The following is a 13,665-nucleotide window of genomic DNA, read 5'->3' as shown; positions in this document are numbered from 1 at the left end:
AGCTTTGAAGTTCTTTCTCCACTGCAGTGTGACTTAGGAGGCAAGAGGAAATGTCTGACCACCAGTTTCTTTACCATGCAGGAGTGGCTACCATCAAAGTGTCCCAGAGGGGCAGCTAGGTGGCACGGTGGACAGAGCACTGGCCCGAGAGTCAGGAGGACCTCAGTTCAAATCCAGCCTCAGACACTTACTAGCCTAGCTGTATGATTCTGGACAAGTCACTTAACCCCCAATGCTTCCGAAAAAATACATAAATGAAAACATCCAAGAAATCCAATTTGACGCAACAAAAATGCAAAAAACTGGAAAGCTCGCGCAGCTAGTACCAAGGAGAGCGTGCAGTTGCCAAACCAGAGGGCCCTTTCTTCTCTGTAGGAGTCGCGGGTGGGACCCTGCTGGATGAAATCTACAGCTGGCTCTCTAGAGTGAGGAGAGAGAGGCGAGGGCACTTTGGGGACCTCTTTTAAGGAAGCCCCACAAGAGAACCAACACCCCTTTCAGAATTGGCACATTTTAGCCTGGTGGCAGTGGGTTTTCCCAATGCAAGAAGAAGCCAATATGAGGGAACGATGAACCCAAATTAGTCAACTTTTGTGCATTCCTTGGGTCACTCACTATACCCCACTGCAACTCAGAGTTCATTCTGGAAGTCTTAGGGCCTATGTATGAAAAAAATTCCTAGACCATTATTAATATCTTAGGGAATGGGATCGTAGATTTAGAGTGAGAAGAGACTTGGGATGTAATTGAATTCAACCCCCTCATTTTACAGAAAACCAAGGTCCAGAAAAGTGAAAGTACTTGCCCAGATTCTAAGACTTGGTATCTGTGAGAGAATTTGAACCCAGATCTTCTGGGCACCAAGTCCAGAGCTCTATCCATTACATTGTGCTAACTCTTGTTAATTGTAAACTGTGTCCCCTCTGAACACTATAATCATCTTTTTTTTTTCTCCTTAGGTTTTTACTAGCTATATTGACCTGCTGTATCCTACAGAGGATCGGAATGACCGATTAAAAGACTCCTATTTCTTTACATGTGAGTGCAGGGAATGTACTACCAAAGCAAAGGTAAGACCACTGTAGCATGGACAAGCCTCATCACCCTGACGTGCCTGGACTTCTCAAGATCCATTTCCAGAAGCAGCATCCTCCCCTTCCTTCCAAACTGATATTTGACTCCCCAGATCCCAGTAATGTTTATCATAGGAAAAGGTGCTCCTTTCCATCCATTGTTGTCACAATGCATAGAGTACTGGACCTGGAATCAGGAAGACCTGAGTTCAAATCCAGCCTCAGACACTTGCTGGCTGTGCCGCCCTGGGCGAAACACATAACCGGTCTGCCTCAGTTTCCTCATCTGTAAAATAGGGATAATGTGATAGCCTGTACCTCCCAGGGTGATTGTGAGAATCCAGTGAGATTTGTAAATAGTACTTAGCACAGTGCGTGACCCATAGTAGGTGCCATATAAATGCTTATTCCCTTCTCCCTTTAAAGACGATGACATCTTAGAGATCTGTTACCATGGCAGCACTGTAGAGGGGAAGGAGCATACTCCTAGGAAGTGCAGGTCATACTTGTAGAAGGTGTGGGTTCTGCTCTATTTGTTTTGCCTCCAGACAATTTTGTGATCTTTGACAAGTCCCTGGAAATGTCCCTAGGCCTGTTTATTCATCTCTAAGATGAGAGAGTTGGGAGAGATGAACTCTGAAGGTCCCTTTAAGTGCTAGGGCACAGAGTCCCTCCCGAGGGTATATATGCCCCACCAAAGTATGAGAAATTTGTCAAGGAGGTAATTGTTCTTTATAAAAAACTAATTAAGCCCTTTGTTTTATTTCTTGTGTATATGCTTGATAGACTAAAATTTATAGAGGGACTAGTGAGCTGATCCAGAGTGGCCTTTCTCATGTGTCTGAGGTTTCAGCCAATCTGAGGGCTGGTCAGAGCCTCAGGTTGAACCTCCTCATTTTACAGATGGCACCAACTTTGCCAAGACATTCCTGAGAACCTCAGTTGCTAGTCTGCTTTCCTTCTACTCAGTCCTATTTCTGGTAGCATAGTGCTGAGTGCAGGGGGAGGTTTCCATGAGAATTTAGGCACAGGAAAGAATTACCCAGTTGACATCTCTTAAAATGGAATGTACCTTTGGAAGTAGGAGGGGAAAAAATGGGAGAAGGGGAGGAGAGCAAAACCACAAATGAAGAATTGCAGCAACTTCACAAACCAGTTTAGAGAAGTTTTTAGGCCATGAGACCAGAAAGATTGAATTTACCATAGCACCACCCACATCAAACCTGATGTTGACTAATGCCAACCCTGCCCTGTTTTTTTTCCCCTGTGGCCACAGATGCATAGTGAGTACCCTACCCTAAGCAAAGGTTCTCATGAAATCTAATTTTTTAAAAAAGATGTTTAAAAAGTATTAAGTTTCTTTCAGGTCTGCTGCCTAATTTCTGTTCATCTCAGCCTGATTCAGAATCATTAAAACCTAGAGTGTTTGAGCTAGAAAGTATGTCTCTATAATTAGATTTCTATAAATTTATAAAATTTAGGAATTTTATAAATGTTTTATTGATGCCTTTTTTTTCTTTTGCATTGCCCCAATATTTCCCAGGTCCCTGCCCTGCTCCCTGCAATAATTTCCTCTCCCATAACAAAGAAAATACAGTTAAGCAAAATCAACACATTGGCCACATCTAAAGGTGTATACCTCATTCCGTTCCTAGATGACCTACTTCACCTCTCTGCCAAGTTACATTTCTTCTTATTACATCAGAGTTCTGATGTCTTCAGTATTGTTCTCCTTAATATCATTGTGGTCATTGTGTAAATTATTTTTCTGGTTCTCCTTATTTTATTATGCATCAGTTCACATGAGTAATTCCCAAGTTTCTATGAATTTTTCGTATTAGTCATTTTTTATGATGTAATAACACTCCATTACATTCATATAACACAGTTTGTTCATCTATTCTTCCAACTGTCAGGAATCCATTTTATTAAAAAAAAAAAAGAGGGGCAGCTAGAAGGTGAGGTGGATAAAGCTCTGGCCTTAGAGTCAGGAGGACCTGAGTTCAAATCCAGCCTTAGACACTTGACACTCATTAGCTGTGTGACCCTGGGCAAGTCACTTAACCCCAATTGCCTCACCCAAAACAAAAAACAAAAAAAGAAACAAAACACAACTTATAAAATCAACCCCCATGTTACAGATGAGAAAACTGAGGCCCAGAGAAATAAAGAGACTTAGCCAAGGTAACACAGAGAGAGCTGGGACTCAAATCCAGGCCTTCCAACTTCTCATTCATCATCTTTTCCACTGTCTGCTACTCCCTTTTTCCATTAGTGCCCATAGGCATTTAATAACTTGCAAATCCAGATACAAAGATGTGTGAATTCTTGAAAGATTTCTCTATCAATATAATTCCCTCTATAGCATTCATAAATGTTTCTTTCAGGATAAAGCCAAGGTGGAAATCCGAAAACTAAGTGAGCCCCCAAAGGCTGAAAGCATCCGAGACATGGTGAAATACGCACGGAATGTCATCGAGGAGTTTAGGAGGGCCAAGCATTATAAATATATCCTTTTCTCACTCTCCCTACAAGAGATAAGGAGGGAAAGGTGGGGGGCATGAGGTCTGAATCTTGAACAAATAGAGCCTCTTTAATAGGTAGATTTTATACCTTGTCAAGTGTAGAAAGCAACTTCCCCCATTTCTTATTTGACTAGTTTGGACTGAACTCGGCTTCCAGGTAGGATCATTTGCTTCCTTGCAAAGGGTCTGAAGAAATTCTTTGCAAGTTCACCTTCGTTCCTTGAAGGCACCTTTAATAGAGCTCCATAGTATCAAGTATCATAGAAGACACTCAGTAATTGTGCAGTCAGTCTTGAGTTATCCACATGAATTGAGTAGTTATAATGAAAAAGCATGCATTGTACACTGTGTGCAAAGTAATCTGTAGATAAAGGGCATGAACAATGAGAAAAGTCAGGACTGGGCACCAAGGGATTTGTGTGGTTGAATGCATATCTGTCCATATGTGTCCCTAACTGCTTTGTAGAGGCAGATGTAAGTGTTTGAGGGCTTGAGGTGGGAAAGGAAATAGGAGAGAGGGTGTTATCCATGGTTTTTACATTATCTTCACCCTTGCTTCCTACAGTTGTTGCATTTAAGTGAGCCAGCTTTTCCTGTGGCTTAACAGTCATAACTTGAAAACCTGCCTAAGAGTCTCTAAAATTTCCCAAAACTCTTCTCAGAATGTTTTCTCAGCTACATGCCTTGAATAACAACACAATTTCATATAATAGCAATCTCTCCTAGGGGTTACTTTGTAGGAAAGGAGTATAATTTATTTTATGTAGCTCCAAAGGGCAGAACCAAAGTCTGTGGGTAGAAATGCAGAGAAGGCAAATTTGGGTTCAATATAAGGCAAAATTTCCTGGCAGTTAGATTTATTTAAAAATGGAATGGGCTACCATTACTGGGATTATTCAGAGGGAGACTGAGTGATCACCTAGCAGAGGTATTTTATTGAGTTGGAAGTTAGAGTATGGTACATGAAAATAGCCCTGAAAAGGCTTTTTTTTTCAGTGCACAAAAGAGAATAGAAAAAAGGCCAAAAGGAAACAAGGGACAGTTTTGAAAGTTATATATTAAATTTGTTGTATACTTAAAGGAAAATACAGGCTGTATCTAATAGTTATTCAACTTCCTTTACAATCTGTTTATTTTTCTGTTCTACTTTATAAGTGGAGATGCTCATTTTATCTGATGTTTCAGTTCAGAATAAGGATTTTTTGTTCATTATTTTAAAAAGAAAAAGAAGGGGACAAAAACTGCTGAACATGGAGTCCCAGGATCTGATTTTCAGAAATCACTTACCCCTTCTGTCCCTTAGTGTCCTCATCTGTAAATGAGGTGGTTGGCCCCAGTGACTTCTTTGTCCCTTCTAGCTGTATACCTAGGAACTTAGCAACTTCTAATTTCCCTTCCAGCTCTAAGACATGATTCAGATTATCCTCTAATTTAAAAAAATCAGTTTCCATATGGCTAAAATTCTTTAGATTCTATTGAAATTTGGGGCCTTCAGTTTTTTCTGATTTTTTTTTCCTTAAAGAGAATAAGTAATTTTATTAGAATTATTTTGTTTTCAAGAAATATTTAAGCGCAGTGTAGATTATTCTCTTTCTGGGATGGTTTGAATGTAGAAATTTGGGTGCTGTAAGGACTTAGGGCATGAGCTGTTCAAACACTTCACCAAACCTTATGATCCTGGGTAGCCTTGTCTGTGCCCTCATACTTTTGGCTAGCCAGCCATATGACTCCTTTTTCTTGACTCCAGTGCAACCCCTAGCGAGCTGCTGGAGATCTGTGAGCTCAGCCAGGAGAAGATGGGCTCCTTGTTTGAAGACAGCAATGTGTACATGTTACACATGATGTACCAGGCCATGGGTGTCTGCCTATACATGCAGGACTGGGAAGGTGCCTTGCGCTATGGACAGAAAATCATTAAGCCCTACAGGTGACTTGGGGAGGTTATTCAGGTCACAGCGTGCTGAAATGAAATTAGTATTTTAGAATTTTTGCCTTAATCAGAATCCAAGCTGGTTAATTTTTCTTCCTTGGAATGTGCCTAGCAGGGCAGCCTTTGGTTCTCTGCACATCTTAGGATAGAGTTACAAGGTCTGTGTTCATTCTTTGGGAGCTGTTCTGTCTCTTTAGGGCTCTGCTTTCAGGGACAGCCCATAAGAAAATAGTCACTAATGCAGTTGGGTGTAGGGGGAAGTCCCCTACCCCCACCAGCCATGGTGATCCATACACACACACACATACATATATGTATACATGCATACATATACACACATACACATATATAAAAGACCTTAGGCAAATCATGTGACCTGCCTAAAGCAACATCGTTTTCAGTTATATGATGAGTATATCCTAGGGACAGAATAGGTAACTACCCTGTAGTATCCTACCTCACAGGATCATCTTGAGGAAAGACAGAGTTAGACACTGGATAAGTGATTTCATTGGTATAGGGAACTCCCAGGTGAGAAAACTTTTTCTACCAAAACAGGTACTTTCTCTGCTATTTATAATCTAAAGGAATTGCCTTCACTTAAAAAGTGAAGTGACTTGCCTAGGGTCATATAGCCAGTATGTATGAGGGGTGGACTTGAACCTAGGTCTTCCCGGCTTCAAGGCTGGCTGTCTATCCACGTTGACATAACTGCCCCTCCTCAAGAGGAAAGACCACTGTAAATCATAAAGAAGTACAGAATCATGTTTTCCTGAATATTTTGTTCTCTTGCCACCAAAAATCTTTTGTCCCCTTTTGGCATTTTTGGTCAGTTCTCCTGAGAAGTGACTTATTCTGTGGTCATTCCTGACATGCCCTCTCACAGGGAGCAGTTACTCATCCATCCCTGTTCTCCATCTCTGCCAAGGACAGAGTAGAAGGAGTTGGAATTTCATCTGCTGGATACCATCCTAAGGTTAGACACAGAAGTTTCCTGACAATGACTAGACTCCAGGATGGATGGCTGAGGAAGACCGAGCCTTTTTTCCCCCAGATATTTCTGAAAGCAGGAAAGGACTTCATGGTGTGGAACAGAAGGCTAACTACACAGAAGATGGATAACATAAAAGTCCTCAGGGACCCTTCAAGCTCTGAGACTAAGAGCCTGATTTCATCTCTCTTCATGATCTGGCTTTACTCTGAAGGTTCAGTCCTTAGGTAGCACTGCTTCAACTGGCCAGCAGAGGGAGGAAGAGGGGAAGTAAGCTCTTGAAAACTGCCCAGGGATTGAGGTTGTCATTTAAATTCTAAATAAATTCCTCACCCCCACCTCCTAGTATCCTGGAGTGGGTGAGGCCAGGAATGTGCAAGCTTAGAGCTTTTTCAAAACCTCCCCACACTTTACTCAGAAATACCCAGCCACTCTTCTACTTGGAAGGAAGACCCAGCTGTCAGCCTAGTTCTCAATTGGTTCCCAGGATCACTCAGGTGAGCTCAGTGCCCACTTCAGCCCTCAACCCAAACAAAGCCTCTGTAGGACAGCATTGAACTAAACAAGAAGTCTTCCCATAGAGACCTCCTTCACACATCCCCCTAAACCTTCCCCATAGTCCCAGCCCATGTTGATGCTGCCAGTGTAGGGAGACGTAGGTACCCCAGACAAAGGCTTAGCACAACTGCCCAGTGTGTTGGAATCCCCACTGGTTCATGCGTTGCTCGATAAATTCCACTGATCATCTACTACAGTATATGCAGTATATACAGTATGTTTCTCTAGTCTACTGGGGAGGGAAAAGAAATGGGAAGTGTGCTCTTTGGCTTCATGGAGCTTAAGCAGCAGTGTTTCCTCCATTTTGGCATACAGCTAGAAGGACTGAGTTCCAGAGAACTGTTAGCTTAGGTTTACTGTGTTAATGTGCTGTCCTTCATATATAAAAATGGTCTCTTTGAGCCACCATCACTGGATGTTTTCTTTGGGTTGTCCAATACAGATATTACAGGCCTTAAGAAAACTCAAAATATTAATGTAGGTAAGGGGGCCATTGTTTTAAAAATGGATTTGCCGTGGGATTTTTTCCAGGGAGCATCCTTTCCTGGTGCATTTTAAATTATTTTGAACACAACTCTTGAAGTACATTCATGTTGCGTATAGTGGTGGAATACTTGTTGGGCTGGGGTATGCTGATCCACCAAGACTTTCCCGACTGGATTCCCTGTTTTCTGTCAGTAAACATTTCTGAGATTACTGACGGGGGCAGGAAGTCTGTGGCCACAGAATGGAAGATAGCCATTTGTTTCTTATGGAGTTCAACCCACTGCCAACACACTGAATTAAGGCACATGTTCAAGCTTCTTGTTTCTCCAGGTTAGACACATGGATGCTGGTGTAGAAGGTGTGATAGTAAGATGGCTTGTCTTCTTTCTTTGTTGTCTTTTAGCAAACATTACCCACTGTATTCCCTAAACGTGGCCTCCATGTGGCTCAAGCTAGGAAGGCTGTACATGGGGCTAGAACACAAAGCTTCAGGAGTAAAAGCCCTGAAAAAGGTAATTCTGCTTCTCCCTGGTAACTTGGCTTTTCTGCTGACTCCTGTGGAAGGTGGGATTGGGACCACCTTCACTCACCTGTAAAAGTGAAATGTTGGCATTGCTGCCTGTCTTGCAGGGTTACATGGGGCTGTGGTACTTTGCAAATCTTGAAATAGTTTTTTTAAAAAAATTATTAGTTTTTCCTGGAGTGCTTCGCTGATATAATTGATCAAAAAACATTTTATTATGTATCTGCGATATGAAGGGCACTGTGCTAGAAGTTGTGGGAACGGAGACAAAAGTGTAGCAGTACCTGCCCTCAAGGAGCTTATACTGAATTGGGAGGAAGAGCATGTATATATAGATGTATATAAAAAATAAATCCAAGGTAGCCTGAGGGAGGAGAAGCACTAGCAGCTGGGAGGAGGGAGGGGGGAGGCTTGGAAAAGGCCTCATGTAGAAGAAAGTGCCTGAGCTGAGCTTTGGCCCAGTGGAGAGAGTGTGGATTTGGAGTCCTGAAGACCAGAGTTGAAATTCTGCCTCAGATACTTACTGGCTGTGTGATCCTGGGCAAGTCACTTCATCTGTTAGTCTCAGTTTCCTTATTTGTAAAATGGGAATATTAACAGCACTTACCTTACAAGGGTTATTGTAAGGACCAAAGGAGATAGCATATGTATTGTACTCACAAACCTTGGTGCCCTGTATAAATGCTGGCCATTAAGAGGTGAAGGTAGGGGCAGCTAGGTGGTACAGTGGATAGAGCACTGGCCCTAGAGTCAGGAGGACCTGAGTTCAAATTCGGCTTCAGGTGATTGACACTCACTAGCTGTGTGACTCTGGGCAAGTCACTTCACCCCAATTGCCCTCACCCAAAAAAAAAAAAGTGACAGTAAGGAGAATGTGGGACAGCAGATGGAATGTTGTATCTGAGAAACAGAAAGAAGGTTATTTTTGTCTGGACCGGAGAGTATAATAAAGTGGAGTAATGTCAAATAACTTTTTTTCCCTAATAGGACAACTTAGGTAATTCATTATACAAAGCTGATCCTTTTGAGTTGCCAGCTGGAGGAAGTATTTCTACATTTGTGGAGATGAATTGTCACTCTCCTCACAGACTTTGCTATGAACAGTGGCGCACATCTGGACAGAGTTTTTCTCTCTGTGACAAAACAGGTCCACGCTGTGATCCAGCCCATAACCTTATCCCCACTGGTCTCCTGCTGTAATCACAGCCAAGTCTTTTGTACTGTTATTTGGAGGGCAAGGTCTAGTAAGAAGTGGAGATGGGCCCTCCATGTTCTCTCCTACAATGCAGTGAACAGTATTGAGGGCCCCACTTCTGCACGGCAATCCTTATGGTAAATCTTTGTGGTCCCACAGTGGCTAATCCCAATCTGTTCTCTCCTTGGCATCCTATACAGCTCCCTCTGTGAGCCCTTTGAGGAGAAGACCTCACCTCTACTTTGCTAAGAAAGTAGAGGCCGTCCACTGTGTACCCTCACTTATTCAAAGAAGTACTTGGTATTTGATAGGCTGATTCTCCCTTATTCTGCATATTCAATCTCCCTATATCATCCTTCATTCTCTCTTCCTGTATTCTAATCTCCTTGTCAAGATCAATCCCTCTACTAATGCACCGGATCCCACCCCATCCTGTCTCTTCTACTAGATTGCTTCATCAGTCATTCTTTTTCTCCTCTTCTCCTTCACTGGCTTCTTCTGTGATTCCTACAACTCAGTCTCCCCATTTCACAAAACCTCCATTTGACTGTAACTAGCCTGAGCTGATTTTCCTAGGTCTCTTCTCCTTTTGATGGCCAAACTACTAGAAAGCAGCCTGTCTTTGTTGCCCCCATTCCTTCCTTCCCATTAACTTCTCAATTCCTTGCAATCTGGCTTCTAACTTCTATCATTGCACTGAAACTATTTTCTCCAGGGTTCTCTTCTGTTCTCATTCTACTTGATCTCTAAAGCTTTTGAAACTTTGGATCACTCCTATACTCTCTCCCCCTTTGGCTTTTGTGACACTGTTTTTTCTTCTGTTCTCATTCTACTTGATCTCTAAAGCTTTTGAAACTTTGGATCACTCCTACACTCTCTCCCCCTTTGGCTTTTGTGACACTGTTTTTTCTTGGTTCTCTTTCTACATTTTTGACTACTCGACTCCTTTCCTGGCACATCATCCATCTCCTGCCAACCGACCACGAGTGTTCCCCAGAGTTCTGTCTTGGGCCTTCTTCTCTTCTCTCGCGTAGTGATCTCATCAGCTGTCTTGGGTTCTGCTCTCATCTCTATGCAAATGGTCTTCCTGTCAATATATCCAGCTCTGATTTCTTTCCTGAACTCCTGTCCTACATCACCAGCTACCTAAAAGATATCTCTGCCCAGTATGGCCCCTTGAGGCATCTCAAATTTGACATCAAAATGAAACGTTTTCCCTTCCCTCCTACTCTTCTTCCAAACTTCCTTATTTCTATGGAGAACATCATTCTCATTCTAGTTCCTCAGGTTTGTAACCTCAGAGTCTTTGATTCTTTTGTTTCTTACCCCCTTCTCATGTCTAATCAGCTGCCAAGCCATAGAGTTCTACGCACACAATGCCTTTCACATCCAAATCTTTCTTTTCACCTGACCACCTGTCACTCTGGTTCAGGCAGGCCTTCACCTATCACCTGGGATACTTTAAGAGCTTCCTGCTTCAAATATCCCTCTTCTCCAGCCCTTCCTTCACAAAACAGCGATATTAATATTCCTTAAACAGGTCTGACCATGAAGCTTTACTACACAGAAATCTTCAGTGCTTCCCCATTGCCTCCAGGATAAAGGGAAGACCCTTCTTCCTGGCACTTCAGGCCCTTTGTAATCTGGCTCCTGTCCACCCTTGCAGACATTCCCTGTTACTCTATTTACATTATTCCAGTACAACTGACCTAGTTTTTGTTCCTTGCATGTGACTTTCTTACACCTTTGACTGTGCTGGGTCCCATGCCTCACATCTGCATCTTGGACCCCCTTCTTCTCTTCAGATCTAAACTTAAGTGCTACCTCCTACAGGAAGCCTTTCCTGATTCCCCTAGTGGTTGCTCTTCTCTCTTTCCCAAGTTACCTCATGTTTAGTATCTGTGGACATATTATATCCCCTAGTAGAATGGAAGCTTCTTGAAGGCAAGCCCTTTGTCCTATCTTTATATCTTAGAGCCTAGCACATAATAGTCACTTAGGAAATGTTTGTGGAATTGAATTAAATACCTTTATTTAGCCTTTTTTTTCAGTCTTGTCTGACTTCATGACCCTGTCTGGGGTTTTCTTGGCAAAGATACTGGAGTGGTTTGCCATTTCTTTCTCCAACTCATTTTATAGATGAAGAACTAAGATAGATAGGGTTAAGTGACTTGCCTGGGGTCACACAGCTAATAAGTGTCTGAAGCCAGATTTAAACTTGGAAAGATGAGTCTTCCAAATTCCAGGCCTGGCACTACTGTGCCATCTGGTGCCCCCACGCACCTTTAGATACACTTAAATAAATTCTTACTCTGCTTTTCCCTGTGGATTACCAAGATTTATATACATTTTTTTTTCTGCTCCCTGAGACTCACAGAACTATAATTTCCTTGCTTTGGATAAGACCTTCTGAGATAGTTTTCAAATATAGTTGTGGCCCAGCCAGATATGATTATGAATTTAGACAGTACATATATATGGGCAGGTAGGTGGCACAGTGGTTAGAGTGCTGGGCCTAGAGTCAGGAAGACTAGTCTTCCTGAGTTCAAATCCATCCTGACACTTATTAGCTGTGTGACCCTGGGCAAGTCAGTTAACCCTGTTTACCTCCGTTTCTTCATCTGTAAAATGATCTGGAGAAGGGAATGGCAAACCACTCCGGTATCTTTGCCAAGAAAACCCCAAATGGAGTCATGAAGAGTCAGATATGACTGAAAAACAACACATACATGAACCCTTTACATTATGGTAAGCACCACTAGAGCTCATGTAACATTACCTTAGTGAGGTATCAGAGTAGAACTCTGATGTAGTTTTGTTAAGAAAGAATGAACTTGGTGGAAAAGAAGATTAAATTAGCTCTTCCAGTCTAATGATTTAAATTATAATTTCAGTTGATTAGATTTCAATCAGATCCACCCTCCATTTCACATTCCCTACTGGTAAGTTTCCCCTTTCCTGAGGAAATACATTCATTTAGCACGTTCTCCATCCCTCGGGTCAATGCATCTGGCCCTGGCTGAGCACAGCCAACTGGAGTGGAAAACCTGTGGCCAAACCATGTGGAGAATCTCCTTCTCCTAAAATATACAGAAGAGTGAGGTTAAAGAGGCCTTACCACAGAAGCTCCCTTGAGAAACTCCAGGAGATAGGAGGATGTTTGTTTCTTTTTTAAAGCTTAACAACCTGCTTAATCTTTTCCTGATTGTTTTACTTTATTTGACCTGACCAGCTTTAAAGCAGGGGTTAAAAACTTGTTTTGGGCAGCTAAGAGGCACAGTGGATAGAGCACCAGCCCTGGATTCAGGTCAAATCCGGCCTCAGGCACATAACACTTACTAGCTGTGTGTCCCTGGGCAAGTCACTTAACCCCACTGCCTAGCCAAAAAAACCAAACCAAAACAAAAACAAAAAACCCTTGTTTTGTTTTTTAACATTTTCATAATTATGTTTCAGTATAACTGATTTCCTCTGCAATATTCACACGTTATTTATTTAAAAACATTCTGAGCTGTCCATAGGCTTTGCCAGGCTGCCAAAGAGGTTCATAACATACCCAAAATGGTTAAGAAGGTTTCAGAGTCTTTTATTCAGTTTCCTTTTTAAAAAATCTGTGTGACCTTAGGGAAATTACTTTCTGGGCCTCAGTTTTCTGATCAGTAAATGAGAGAGTGAGCCTGGATGACCCCTAATGTCCCTTAACCCTAACCCCATGATAGCCATGAGCCTGAATAATTTGATTATTTTACCTGCTTTCATGAAAAATAAAGAATCCCATTTCTCAACCTGGGCCACAGGGCAAGAATGAAGAAACCTCCCCCTACTTTTCATTTAGGCTGTGAGGGGATGAAAAGGGATCTTCAGGAACAGGAAGGTTGGAAAGAGAATGGTCAGTTTTCTCATTTACCATTTTTTTCCTCTTCTAGGCTATCGCTATTATGGAAGTAGCTCATGGCAAAGATCATCCCTACATTTCCGAGATTAAAAAGGAAATTGAAGACCACTGAACCTATGCAATCCCTTCACAGCTTTTATTTAAATTCGTTGTGGAAACCTCAGAGAATTGAGTGCATGAGGGTCCCTTGGAAGCATGGCCCTCTGGCATTTCTCTAATAGAACTGGAATGAGAAACATTTGATGCACTTAAAACCTTACTTACCTATTGCTTACTCAGAGGTTTGTTTTAAGCTTCTTAATCCTTCAATATGAAATTAGTTTTTGGATGCTTTTTTCTAAGAGATAATGCCGTGGTTTCGTACAATATACTTTTGACAGATAAGTTGGAAGAGAAAAAAAAATCCATTTTTTTCCCTTCCTCTTTGCCTGTTTTAATGTTCAGAATAAATCTGAGTGGTGTAAGGTAATAAAAGGGATAATGAAAGCC

General features: G+C 41.9%; 1 protein-coding gene across 4 annotated transcripts in view; it reads left to right on the top strand.

The window, feature by feature from the left end:
• The window catches only part of SMYD2 (SET and MYND domain containing 2), an 83,667-nt gene extending 70,002 nt beyond the window's left edge, over nucleotides 1-13,665 (top strand). For 2 of the 4 annotated variants that reach the window (XM_078156313.1, XM_078156314.1), the window contains exons 8-12: nucleotides 960-1,070; nucleotides 3,461-3,624; nucleotides 5,346-5,525; nucleotides 7,967-8,075; nucleotides 13,208-13,665. In XM_078156313.1, coding sequence (XP_078012439.1) covers nucleotides 960-1,070; nucleotides 3,461-3,624; nucleotides 5,346-5,525; nucleotides 7,967-8,075; nucleotides 13,208-13,288 — 645 coding nt within the window. In that variant the 3' untranslated portion in view covers nucleotides 13,289-13,665. The remainder of the gene's footprint in view (nucleotides 1-959; nucleotides 1,071-3,460; nucleotides 3,625-5,345; nucleotides 5,526-7,966; nucleotides 8,076-13,207) is intronic. The other 2 variants (XM_021007825.2, XM_078156315.1) reach the window with 2 other exon arrangements.

Source organism: Phascolarctos cinereus, unplaced genomic scaffold (assembly GCF_003287225.1).
Source record: "Phascolarctos cinereus isolate Bilbo 61053 unplaced genomic scaffold, phaCin_HiC Scaffold_5;HRSCAF=322, whole genome shotgun sequence".
NCBI classification, from domain to species: Eukaryota; Metazoa; Chordata; class Mammalia; order Diprotodontia; family Phascolarctidae; genus Phascolarctos; species Phascolarctos cinereus.
Note: the sequence above shows the minus strand (reverse complement) of the source record. Positions and strands in the feature narration are given on the sequence as shown.